This window comes from Canariomyces notabilis, assembly GCF_033297395.1.
Source record: "Canariomyces notabilis strain CBS 508.74 unplaced genomic scaffold N656scaffold_19, whole genome shotgun sequence".
NCBI lineage: Eukaryota > Fungi > Ascomycota > Sordariomycetes > Sordariales > Chaetomiaceae > Canariomyces > Canariomyces notabilis.
The window spans coordinates 559,776-571,504 of record NW_027041841.1 but is presented as its reverse complement, the minus strand read 5'-3'; the positions used below and the strand labels follow the sequence as shown (position 1 = coordinate 571,504).

Genomic DNA, 11,729 nt, shown 5'->3' with positions numbered 1-11,729 from the left:
TTATGGAATCAAAAGTTTTTATGGAATCAGAGGACCTGACCCTCCACGCAGTGGTGGGGCAGGTCCGCGATTATGAAGCCCTGACGAGTTGGTCGACTTTCTTTGCCGCTAGAGTTCGTTGGCCAGTTTCTAGACAGCTGCATGGTACCCAAGCCGGATGACGACGTCGAACTCATCTTCAGCAGCCTCTTCGTCCGTCATAACACGGCCCTGGATATCCAAGGTGCAGTGGCTAGTTCAGGCATGGCTTTTGCTTGGAGCTTGCAAACCGCACATTCACTTGCAACAGCTTCGCTTGGCTAGGAGCTTGGGAACTAACAAGCAGCAACTTAGGCGACGAAAAAGCTGAGAAAGGCACTGAACATCAGACAACCCCTGGCAGCCTCGGTGACGACCCCTCAGCCTTTGTAGGTCAAGTGGCCGCTGTATCTGGTATAATACATTGTTTATAAGCTCTCTTCCCGACATCTAACAGACCGGGATGTGGTATAGTATCTACTTGTACACATGTATTGTTGATGATACACCAGGGATTACACACGACCTCACCCTTTACAGCAACGCATGCAACTGCCTTATTAAGTGCGGAAGGTCCTCCAATTCCACACCCTCCTTCATACTCAGCCTTCGGCACTGTACCTCTACTCGCCTCGCTGCGGCCCACTCCCTTCCGAGTACGACGATTATGGGGAAGCCGATCAAGTCGGCATCGGTTAGCTTCCATGGGAGAGGCCTCGAACGATCGTCGAGCACCACATCGAGGGACAGACTTTCGTTTCCCTGTGTGTTGGTGATACGGCCACACACCTGCACAGCATCCGCATCGTCGGCGTCTTTCCCGGCTATGACGACACATGAATACGGGGCTATTGAGATGGGCCAGTTCAGCCCTATCTTGTCAGCTAAGTGCTCAGCGACGGCGCCGATGACGCGTGAGATGCCGATTCCATGGCATCCCATCTGTATGGGCACCGCTTGCGTGGCTGGCGGCACTGTAACCATGGCTCTGAGCGGCTCCGAGTATCTTGTTCCGAGGAAAAAGGTGTGCCCGAGTTCGATCGCCCTTTCCACCTTCAACGTTCCCGACGAGCATTGGGGGCATTTGTCGCCGGTACGAACCCGTAGGAGACCGTTTGTCCTATGAGAAGAGGTGGACAACGGCAGTGCCGGCGGAGGCAGTGCCGTTGGCCACCCGAAGACTGTCGATGAATTGCTCTCCAGCGTCTTAGGCAGTGGATGAGGGAGACGGCTGTCCACGATATTCACAACCTCCTTTGCCGTCCCTGTCTCTGAGGCAGTAGCGGTAGCCCAGAGGAAGAGAGTGTCCTCTACCCCAGAGTCCAGATCAGGCACGACGGATTTCACGGCGAGTAGATTGATGTCATGATCCGCGTACTCCCGCGATATCCCATCCAATGACTGCATTGACCTGGGATACCAGACATTGACGAGCTTCGTCCTGTCTTTGGTGATGCCCCGCCAGGCTTGGATGGGTGTGCCTTCAAGGACCCGTAGGGACACTGCAGAGTCGGCGATCTCCTCGTTAACCACGTATCCACAGCTGTCACAGCTGACAACGCGGTCCTCTCCGAGGGGCGTTGGAAGGTGATACTCGTGACTGAGATCGCCTCCCATATCGCCAGAGCTCGCCTTGGCCGCCAAAACCGGCAGCTTCATGTCGGAAAAGATGCTTGCGTAGGAAGTCCGCACTTCGTCATAGGTCTTGAGCGCTGCATCAACGCTGCTGTCGAAGGTGTATAGGTCTTTCATGATAAATTCACGCCCCCGGAGGAGGCCATGTCGCGGACGAAACTCATCACGATACTTGCGGGTGATTTGGTACAGCCGTAGGGGAAGTTCCTTATACGACTTGACTGTCCGGGCGACCAGCGAGGTGATTTCCTCTTCATGGGTGGGAGCGAGCAGAAAGGCCACATCCTTGCGGTCCGAGAACTTGAACAGCTACGGCGAGAATGTGATCAGCAATGGATTGGGGCGCTACGAGGGACTCCAACGCGGCGACTAGAAACAAACCTCAGACGCAACGTTCTCTAAGCGGCCACTCCGCTCCCAGAGGGCTTGGGAGGATATGGAAGACAGCGAAACTCGAGATGCGGCTATTGGCCAGCGAGGGGTGAAAGATAAATAAGTTCTCTTGTACAACTGAAACTCTATGGCAGCAGCAGGGGAGTTCGTAACTCACCCAACTGGTTCTCCATATACCCTGCGATGAGTGCCTCGACTTTGTCTTGAACTCGCCGGCCCAAGGGGAGCATATGGAATATGCCAGAATGTGCCTGGCGCAGGAAACCAGCGCGTATCAGCTTAGAGTAGGCATCCTCGGCTCCCGACACGGCGATCCCGCCGCTTGGAAACCAGACGCGCGAGAGACGGGCCACTGGTGGCGGAACCATGCTGGTGGTTGGTGAATTTGGGTCAAGTTGGTCTTCACGCGTAGCTTCCTTAAGCTTCTCGTGCTAAAGTCACTAGCACCCCGGTAAGCATCTCAGTGACATGGTTTCCTTGGGTAGTAGGCCTTGAAGGTGCAATCCTCGCTGACTGCCGTAGTGTAAGCTGGAAAAGCTGCTATGCGAGGTACAATACCTTGGTGTTCAACAGCAGCCTCGAATGCCAATCAAGTCCAGCAGAAGATCTCTTAGGGGACCCAGATTGCCGGGCAACAGTGGGGCGGTGGGTGCAGCACGCTTCTTGAGGGTCGGGTGGGTCTCCCGCAGTGCAGGGGTCTACAACACTTTTCCAATTTTTTTATTCGGCACCTCTCACACAACGTCGTTCTTCACCATCTTTTTTGGCCCGAGTCCGGACTTCCCATTCTCAACCGAGACGACCGTGGCAATGGGCTCGAAACGGGCGAAGGAGGGGGTAAAGAAAGCTGAAAAGCCGAATTTTGACGAAGCCGCTCTCGCTCGTTTGACGAGCAAAATCGACAAGTCTCTTGCAGATTCCGAGAAACCAAGTGCTCCAAAGCAGGACCCTGCGAAACGAAAGCGACGTCGCGACAATGACGATGGGCCTGAATCTAAGCGGCGGCAAACCCGTCCTACAGAGCCCAAGCCACAGCGTGCCCGGGGCGAAGGGCGGAAGAACAAGGAGCCCAGTCTTCTTGAGGAAATTCTAGCTCTTGGAGGGGATGAAGCTGACTTGGAACTGGTCGCCAATGTCGATTCTGGCAACGAAGATGGTGACGCGCCCCAGTCAAAGGGATCAACAACAGAAACCATTGTGGATAAGGCACTGCGAGATGAACTCGCTCAATTCGCATCCAGTCTAGGCTTCCACAAGTTGCGCGAACAACAAGACGATTCGGATACCGACCACTCCGATGGAACTGAGGATGCGCACAGCAACAGGTCTGAGGATGACGGCGAGGAGGACGAGGAAAGACATCAGGTTGCCCCACCCCCGCAGGAAACCAAACGGGGGAAACAGTCAGGGAAGTTGGTCAGTAAGCACATTCGTACAACCCCGGAAGTCGACTCGGCTTGTTGGGTTGAGATTCTTGTCTGACATGCTCCAGTTCGTTGAGCCTCGCTCTGACTGGCACGCTATCGCCCTGCCTCGGCTATCGACACAAATCCCGGACAACCTCAAGCACCATCCTACGACCATCGCTAACCTGAAGTCGTACGCCGAGACGCTTCTGGAAGAAGACTCGGCGAACTATGCCGCAACCCAGGCTTCCAGCTCGTCGCAAAAGTTTATGTCGACCATTATGTCGTCTGGAACCCTTTCGGACAAGATCTCCGCTCTGACGCTGTCGGTCCAGGAGTCGCCGCTCCATAATCGCAAGGCTTTTGAAAGCCTCATTACCTTGGCTGGGAAAAAGAGCCGCGGTCAGGCAATTGCCGCCCTGGGAGCTCTCGTCGATCTTTTGGGGAATGGGAATTTGCTTCCCGACGACCGCCGTCTTCGACCCTTCAACAGCCAGCCCGCCTTGCTCGGAGCTCTCGCCGGGCAAAAGCATTCACCTTGGGCTCAGGGGCAAAAGCTCCCTGGTAACTTGACCCAAACGCATTTGATGGTCTGGGCATATGAGGACTGGCTCAAAGGCGCCTATTTTCGCATTATCCAACTGCTTGAGCTCTGGTGCTCGGATGAAATTGAGTATTCTAGGTCACGAGCTCTCGACTTCGTGTATGGGTTGCTTAAGAGCAAACCAGAACAGGAAGCCAATCTGTTGCGGCTGCTAGTCAACAAGCTCGGCGACCGTGAACGAAAGATCTCTTCGAGGGCTTCTTACCTCCTATTACAGCTGCTCAACGTCCACCCAGGGATGAAGGCCGTTGTCATTGGCACTATAGAACAGGAGGTTCTCTTGAAGCCTGGCCAAAGTCTGCGTACGAGGTACTCGGCTATCAACACATTGAATCAAACAATTCTGAGCACCAAGGAACCGGCTATTGCGGACACGTTGCTTCGGATATACTTTGAAGCCTTTCTTTCTCTGTTGAAAAGTGGCTCGCTGGGAGACATTGAGATTTTGGATGGTGAAGGGAAACAACGGACCCCTCAAAAGAAGCAAAGAAAACGGGGGGGATCTAGCGTACCGGCTCCTGGGAAAGAGCAGGGAACGGCCCAGAAACTTGTGTCGGCTCTTCTGACGGGCGTCAACCGGGCTATACCGTTTGCCACGGCCGACGACTCGACGCTGGAGAGACACCTGGACATTCTCTTCAAGATCACTCATTCCTCCAATTTCAACACCAGCGTGCAGGCATTAATGCTCATACAGCAGCTAGCCACGTCGAAGCAGCTTGCTGTTGACAGGTTCTACCGGACTCTCTACGAATCCCTTCTGGACCCAAGGCTCATTACGTCGTCCAAACACGCCTTGTACCTCAACCTGCTCTACCGGGCCATGAAGAATGATGTCGATGTCCGTCGGGTCAAAGCATTTGTCAAGAGACTGATCCAAGTGCTGAGCCTGCACCAGCCACCATTCGCTTGCGGCGTCCTCTTCCTGATTGCCGAGTTGCAAACCACGTTCCCGGACCTCCGTACACTGCTAGACGAACCCGAAGACGACGATGATCTTGATGAGGAGGTGTACAAGGATGCTCGGGAGGATGAGTCCGAGGTTGACGAAACCTCCCAGGTTTCGGTGATGGCGGGCAGGAGAAAAGCCGCGTCGTACGACGGCAGGAAACGGAACCCCGAGCACAGCAACGCGCATCGCAGTTGTCTCTGGGAACTGGTAAGTTGAACTGCCCCATCCTCGCTTCCTCTTACGAAACCAACATTGCTGCCCGCATGTCGCTGACGTAAGGGACATATATAGGTGCCGTTTCTTTCGCACTACCATCCCTCGGTGGGCGTGTTTGCGCTGAACCTGCTGGCCAGGCAGAAAGCGCTGCCGAAACCGGATTTGGCTAACCATACTTTGATGCACTTCCTGGACAAGTTTGTCTACCGCAATCCCAAGGTCGAGGAGTCCAAGCGGGGCGGCTCCATCATGCAGCCGATCCATGCTTCCGGTAGTTCGTCCCACATTGTGACATCTAACAAAGCCGGGGCGCGACAGCAGGGGATTGTCAACTCGTCCGCCTTCTGGAACCTAAAGCCCGACCAAGTCTCGGCGGAGGATGTCTTCTTCCACGAGTACTTTGCTCGCATCGGCAAGGCAGGGGAAGCTGCGCGCGCCCGGAAACCAACCGAGGAGCAGGCTGAGTCGGGTGATGAAGCAGGCGAAGATGAAATCTGGGAGGCATTGGTCAAATCACAACCAGAGCTCGAGGAGGCGGATGCCGGCGAGGAGTCTGATATGGATCTGGATGGTTACGACTACTCGGACAACGACATGGACGTCGACGGCCCTGCGCTTGACGAGGACATGTCAGACATTGAATCCGAGGTGTCTGGGGATGACACTGGCTTTGAAGGCATCTTTGACGAGTCCGAGGAGAGTGTCGAAGGCAGCTCGAGCGAGGATGAGGGTCGTCGTGATACCGGAAAGGAGCTGTCCGCCAAGGAGCGCCGTAAGGGCAGGCTCAGCAGGAAGGAGATCAAGAGCCTTCCAACATTTGCATCGGCCGATGACTACGCTGAGATGTTGGCAGCAGAGCCCGATGATTTGGATGGCTAGAGTACAAGCAGGGACCAAGTCAAATGTCAAATTACATCCCTGGTACAATGTGCTTCGGCTTTGCCAGGCCTTGCATAACGCAAAATATTCTCATCTTCCTTTCCCCCCTTCTGGCCGTCCAGGCTTCTGAGGAACATCCTGATTGGGAGATGCTTTACACCCATCCGTGCCATACTCTAGGTATCGAACCACTCTAGTGGGTCATTCTTGGTAAAGATTGCCCGGTAGGTGTGTCCCCCGTCAGGCTCCTCTTTGTCCTCCGTGTCTGGAGTCAGGACTGTTAGAGTACTGCTCGTGGTTCGGTATTACCAGCCTGGTTCCTCAGGCCGATACTGTAGGCTACCATAAGAAAGGAACACGTACGGATACTATGCAGTGTGGCCGTGTCATCGGGCCCGCCGGTGAAGGCACGGAAGTGGATATAAGCTGGGCCGTCATCGGGCATGGCGGGGATGCGCACCTTGCCGAACAGGTGCACGCCGTATGCAGACACGGCGACACGGACTTGGTGCAGGTCGTCGGGCCCAAAGCCGGCTAGCTGCGCATCGCTCAGGTGCTCGACAGCGGCGAAATACTCGGGCTCGTGCTCTGTTTGCGGAGGAAGGAGGATTTCGCATGAGCCCAGAACAGTAGTTGCTGGCCAACAGCAGCCATGAGCGAAGATGTGAGAAGAGACGGGCAGCTTACTGTTATGTTCGTGACGGATGTGCACCAGCGTCTTCTTCAGCTCATGCTGAATCTGCTTGAACACATTGAGGGACTCCTCCTTCGGCTCGTGAGCTTCTCCAAGCTCAACGGTGTCGGCGGTAGCCTAAAGAGGGGCTTAGTAGGGGATCATGACGTCTTGCTCAAGTACCGATCTGTTCTTCGTCCTTCCTTACCATGTTAACAGTGTCCTTAACGTCGTGGAAAGGTGGGCGAGGAGTCAGGAGGGGGATGCTTCGATCAGTTCAATGTGTGGTTTGGAGTGGTGTTGAGAGGGGTAACGTTGTGTGATTGTAAGAGAATGATGATCCATTTTATGCTGGCACGAAATCTTGTTTTTGGTCCTATGAAGCAGTAAAGAGTTTAGTTCGCTCTCTACAATCTGTTTGTGGGAGATTGCTCAACGACGTTTGTTTACAGCGAACAGCGTTTATAAGCACTTTTCAAGTGGGATGCAGTTCAATCTGTTGGCTTGGAGATGTGCCCTTGAAGGTGATCGAGACTGAATTGGGTGAAGCAGAGTACCTAGGTAGGTACATACAGTACTTTACTCGTATCCCGTAAAACACGGTGAACTCCGTTTCACTGCGAAGTTAGCCGAGGCTCAAGTAGCCAAGATCCAAAAGACCCGGGCTCCCACGGTTCCCTTTACGGCGAGGAGCGAAACCCGAGTCGCAAAAAATCAGACTGAACCCTGCGGCATCCAACAGGGCCGACCATCGCTTTCAAAACCAGGACCAGAGCAGCACCGCTGTTCATTGCGCCTTTAACCTCTGAGGGCACCAACCGAGGTTGACGAGTTGGGGACCCATCTTCAAGGGCCTTACCTCCTACTCTCGCTGACAGACTGGTGGGGTCGGCCCCCTGCCGAGAGTGTCTCCGCCGGCCGATTCCGTGCGCTGCCCTGCCCCAAGTCGCGATAACCGGTGTTCTGCGCGTAAAAGGCCGAAGTCCCCGTTCGTCGCCGCTACACCTTGCTATAAAAATGCCACGGTCCTTCCAGCTACTCTCGGCCCTGCGGCGCCATACTTCAACTCTCCCTCTGACTACCCGTGGCGGCTACTACTTCCGACAACCCATCTCTCGGACACTTACGGCAGCAGCTAGTAATCCCGAGCCCTCTGCCCTTCACCTCCTACTCTGGTCGTCAGTGGGCTAACTGCTAGTTGTTCTGAATCACCAGACTCACCCGCCACCGCCTCACCAACAGTAGCCAAGGCGTCGTTTATCCGCAGAGTAGCATCCACGACCGGCCGCATTCTTCTTTTTACGTCCTTGGGTTTCTTCATGGCTGCAGCGCCTGCCTACGAGTCCGCGGCAGCGGTTCTGTCGCCCCCGAGCGATGCTGACAGCCTCGAGATGTTCTGGGCACCGGACGAGGACGCCAGGGCCAAGGAAGACTACATCAACTCGCACCCGCTCACCGCGGCTCTCCGGGCCGACCCGGATCTCATCGAGGCGCGGCCGCACATGAAGATCCCGCCGTCATGGAGGAAGCACAACCTAACCGGCGGCACCTTGATAGGGCCCGGCAAGATGGCTATCCCGCCCTTCACCTGGACCGAGCGGACCGGCAAGAGCTACGTGCAAATAACTCACGTGGGGGCGGACTTGTGCGGCCACAAGGGCATTATCCACGGGGGGTTTTTGGCGACCCTGCTGGACGAAGGCTTGGCGAGATGCTCTTTCCCTGCGCTGCCTCACAACATTGGCATGACGGCAAAGCTGGAGGTCAATTACAAAGCTCCCGCCATGGCCGACCAGTACCTGGTGCTCCGAGCCAAGACGGTGAAAGTGGAAGGGAGAAAGGCGTGGGTCGAGGGCCATATTGAAACGCTCCCTGCCGAGGAGGGCCAAGAGCCCACCGTGCTGGCAACAGCGAGCGCCCTATACATTTCCCCGAAGCAGGCTTCGGTAGGTCGACCAGCTGCTTTGCTTCTGCGGTAACCCCCTTTGCGCGATTTCTTTTGCTGACCGAGACCAACAAACAACCAGATGATGGCTAAGGTCTATCCTGTGAGCTAAATGTCGAACATGTGCCTATAAGTGATAGAACAGACTATAGATTGGGAGAGCATAGAGATGCGGGGCTTGGATAGAGATGCTGTCCATATCGGATCATGGCGTGTGGCGCATCGGATGTCTTTACTGATTTGTCTGCACCTCGACACATTAGGAGCGAGGATGAATAGAGGCAATTGACTTGTATGGGAAACCTGAAGTCTGTGTGGCCGAGTCCTGAGTCTTGCACCAATCGACTAAAATGACGCCATTCGCAAAGAAACAACTGCCAGTAAGGTTCTTGTTGGAGGAGCCCCTGAGGAGCACACCTATACTTGCCCAGGAACCCCCACCACCGCATCGGACGGCAGATCGGACATGACTGGGGCCGACCGCGATCGGTACTGCCCCACTTGTCGGACCCCTTCGGCAGCATTGATACAGGGAAAGAGAGTCTCATAAATGAGCGCGCCGCCCACTATTCAATTCTGAGGTTTCTCCACCCTCCTCATTGGCACCAGTGCAAATCAGTCTGTACGCAGGAGGATCGGCGTGTTAGAAGAAGCAAAAATGGCAACGTAAGTAAACCTCTAGGTCTACCCAAGGTCCTGGGTTGTGCAGGGCTAGCCTGCCTTAGCCCCGCAATCCGGCAATGAGGGGCAGCAAAACTGAACATCAACGGCAGCAACATCACCTGGCACCCATCCCTCACCCGGCATGAGCGGAGCCAACTGCGGCGCCAGCGCGGCTTCACGGTATGGTTCACGGGGCTATCGGCCTCTGGCAAGTCGACCGTGGCGACAGCGCTTGAGCAGCACCTGCTTCACATCGGGCTGGCCGCGTACCGCCTTGACGGCGACAATGTGCGCTTCGGGCTGAACAAGGACCTGGGCTTCTCGGAGAAGGACCGCAACGAGAACATCCGCCGCATTGCAGAGGTTGATATGACGTTTCCTCCCCCCTTGCCGTCCCTCACTCTTCCTCGTTCGCGTGCTGACCACTTTCCGAACACCGCAGGTTGCCAAGCTCTTTGCCGACTCGTGCACCATCGCCTTGACATCCTTCATCTCCCCTTACCGGGCCGACCGCCAGATTGCGCGGGATCTGCACGCCAGCGCCTCCCAGGCCGGCGATGACCCGCTGCCCTTCATCGAGGTCTTTGTCGACATTCCCTTGGAAGAGGCCGAAAAGCGCGACCCCAAGGGCCTGTACAAGAAGGCGCGGGCTGGCGAGATCAAAGACTTTACTGGCGTTTCGGCGCCCTACGAGGCGCCCGAATCGCCCGAGATCACCATCCGTACGGACCAGCTAAGCGTCGAGGAATGCGTCCGGAAGATTGTGGATTACCTGGCGGAAAAGGGTCTCATTACTCAGACCGAGGAAACAAGATGAGAGAAAAACCGGGTCCAAGGGGACATTAGCATGCGCTCGGCAGCCGCTTGGACGGGACTTGTCTATTTCGCGTGATGACGGGGCTAGGCAGTGCAAGAAGGAGCATAGATTCTGTTGCCCTCCTTAACAAGGCCATGGCGCTACTAGGGAAGCTCGATCTCGTAATACACATACGCCGTGTACTCATTGCCTTCGCCAGCGCCCAGGCCTGCTGCGGCTATTTCCGACGTTAGCGATGCGTCGTCTTTCGTGACTCGGCCTCGCTTGTCTCTCCCGAATGCGTTTCCGCCGAGGTAAGAATATGCCGAGTCCAGGGCTGATTTCACCTTCTTGGCCTGCTTGGGTGTTGTCTGCCGCCACGTCAGCCATGACACAGCACTTGGGCAATTTCCTGGGAATCCTACCTTGACAAGTGCGCATACAAACTCCAGCGGCAGGCCGTATCGTAGCACCGTCTCAACAAAGACTCGCAACGTCATGACATGAGCCCAAATCATAACAGTCTCGCTCCAACCAGTCCGCCCTAGCCATAGGGCTTCCCCCCATACCTTCTTTTCCTCCTTGGCGACGCGGTCGAATTCCCGCTGCTCCTCCTCTTTGCCACCCTCGACATATTTGTACTGGCGAGGCGTCCATTTATGCTCCCGGCACTTTTGCAGGAACTCGGTGCTCGTTTTCTTAAACGTTGTTACCGCGAATAGTGTGAACTCGGTGTCCTGGGCGATTTGGACTGACGAGCGTGGCACTACCATGGGAGCCAGCGTCTCGTAGCTGCGGAGAAAATCCTTTCGCGCGTTGGTTGGGACAACGATGAGATGAGTTTCCAAGTATTCCGAGTCCTGCACCAGCAAGCGGGGGTCGACGATGGGCGTGAGCGACTTTGTCGAGAGGTTGCCCCTGTTTTGCACATTTAGCTCGACTCCGGGTAGTCAGGGGCTCTTTGTAAGCCTACGTCTGTTTACGTTGCAATGAGGCCAGATTGCTCTTGACGCTATTGTATTGGTTAAACTTGGCCTTGACGTCGTTGTCGATGGTTTGCAGCTCCTTCTGAAGGCTTTCAATCAAATCCCCCAAGGGTCTGTCGACCCCGTACCGAACCTTGTTCCATTGAAAAGAGCGAAGATACTGGTCCGTCGGTTCTGTGCACACTCGGTCAGACGTGCGACGGCTGCCGTGGCGTCGGAGGGGGTGGGGCAAGCTGATGCCTACTATCATTGACCATCTTTTGTTGCGCCGTCTTCTCTTCGTCGCCATCCAGAATACTTTTGAGGGAATCGGCCACCTTTGCAACAGCTGCCTCGCAGGTCGCATTGAGCTTCGCAAGGTCATCGGCGTACTGCACGAGCGCATCGAGCGTGCCAATCTTGAACGAGGGTATCGTAAACGGCAGGGTCTCGCCATTATCCCGTCCAACAGTTGCGGCTAGCGCCGTCATTGGATCATCGTCAAATATTCTGAGAGGGAGTGAGACAAGTGCGTATTGAGCTGGCTGCATGGTCGGTTGGTACAGCCCCGGCTGGACGCTAGG

The 11,729-nt window shown here is 55.5% G+C and overlaps 5 protein-coding genes across 5 annotated transcripts; 2 read left to right on the top strand and 3 right to left on the bottom strand.

Annotated features, from left to right (window-relative positions):
- Positions 1-432: 432 nt before the first annotated feature.
- N656DRAFT_781829 (class II aaRS and biotin synthetase) lies at positions 433-2,617 on the bottom strand. Its single transcript, XM_064815653.1, has 3 exons — positions 2,204-2,617; positions 2,035-2,117; positions 433-1,962 (listed from the first exon to the last, which is right to left on the bottom strand). Exons 1-3 carry the CDS (start codon positions 2,412-2,414, stop codon positions 553-555), a joined length of 1,704 nt encoding a protein of 567 aa, XP_064668159.1. The 5' UTR covers positions 2,415-2,617; the 3' UTR covers positions 433-552.
- A 239-nt stretch (positions 2,618-2,856) lies between these two features.
- N656DRAFT_713931 (CBF-domain-containing protein) lies at positions 2,857-6,103 on the top strand (the record flags this gene model as incomplete). The annotated part of the gene is made up of 3 exons (XM_064811929.1): positions 2,857-3,462; positions 3,539-5,215; positions 5,300-6,103. The coding sequence occupies 3 exons, from the start codon at positions 2,857-2,859 to the stop codon at positions 6,101-6,103; spliced, it is 3,087 nt and encodes a 1,028-aa protein (XP_064668158.1).
- Positions 5,783-7,390, bottom strand: N656DRAFT_735981 (uncharacterized protein). The gene is made up of 4 exons (XM_064812718.1): positions 6,985-7,390; positions 6,791-6,914; positions 6,467-6,691; positions 5,783-6,368 (listed from the first exon to the last, which is right to left on the bottom strand). Exons 1-4 carry the CDS (start codon positions 6,985-6,987, stop codon positions 6,280-6,282), a joined length of 441 nt encoding a protein of 146 aa, XP_064668157.1. The 5' UTR covers positions 6,988-7,390; the 3' UTR covers positions 5,783-6,279.
- Positions 7,391-8,095: 705 nt separating this feature from the next.
- Positions 8,096-10,201, top strand: N656DRAFT_838448 (adenylylsulfate kinase; the record flags this gene model as incomplete). The annotated part of the gene is made up of 3 exons (XM_064818858.1): positions 8,096-8,751; positions 9,495-9,747; positions 9,827-10,201. 3 exons carry the CDS (start codon positions 8,096-8,098, stop codon positions 10,199-10,201), a joined length of 1,284 nt encoding a protein of 427 aa, XP_064668156.1.
- A 143-nt stretch (positions 10,202-10,344) lies between these two features.
- Positions 10,345-11,696, bottom strand: N656DRAFT_800090 (ATPase, V1 complex, subunit C; the record flags this gene model as incomplete). Its single annotated transcript, XM_064817966.1, has 4 exons — positions 10,345-10,551; positions 10,606-11,098; positions 11,154-11,340; positions 11,411-11,696. 4 exons carry the CDS (start codon positions 11,694-11,696, stop codon positions 10,345-10,347), a joined length of 1,173 nt encoding a protein of 390 aa, XP_064668155.1.
- Positions 11,697-11,729: the final 33 nt, after the last annotated feature.

Coding starts and splice junctions, on each gene's coding strand:
- N656DRAFT_781829 (XM_064815653.1), bottom strand. CDS start 2,414: ATGGTTCCGCCACCAGTGGCCCGTCTCTCGCGCGTCTGGTTTCCAAGC. Junction 2,118..2,203: donor GTATATGGAGAACCAGTTGG/GTGAGTTACGAA, acceptor GCTGGCCAATAG/CCGCATCTCGAGTTTCGCTG. Junction 1,963..2,034: donor TAGAGAACGTTGCGTCTGAG/GTTTGTTTCTAG, acceptor TTCTCGCCGTAG/CTGTTCAAGTTCTCGGACCG.
- N656DRAFT_735981 (XM_064812718.1), bottom strand. Junction 6,692..6,790: donor CATCCGTCACGAACATAACA/GTAAGCTGCCCG, acceptor CTCCGCAAACAG/AGCACGAGCCCGAGTATTTC. Junction 6,369..6,466: donor GGCCACACTGCATAGTATCC/GTACGTGTTCCT, acceptor TCCTGACTCCAG/ACACGGAGGACAAAGAGGAG.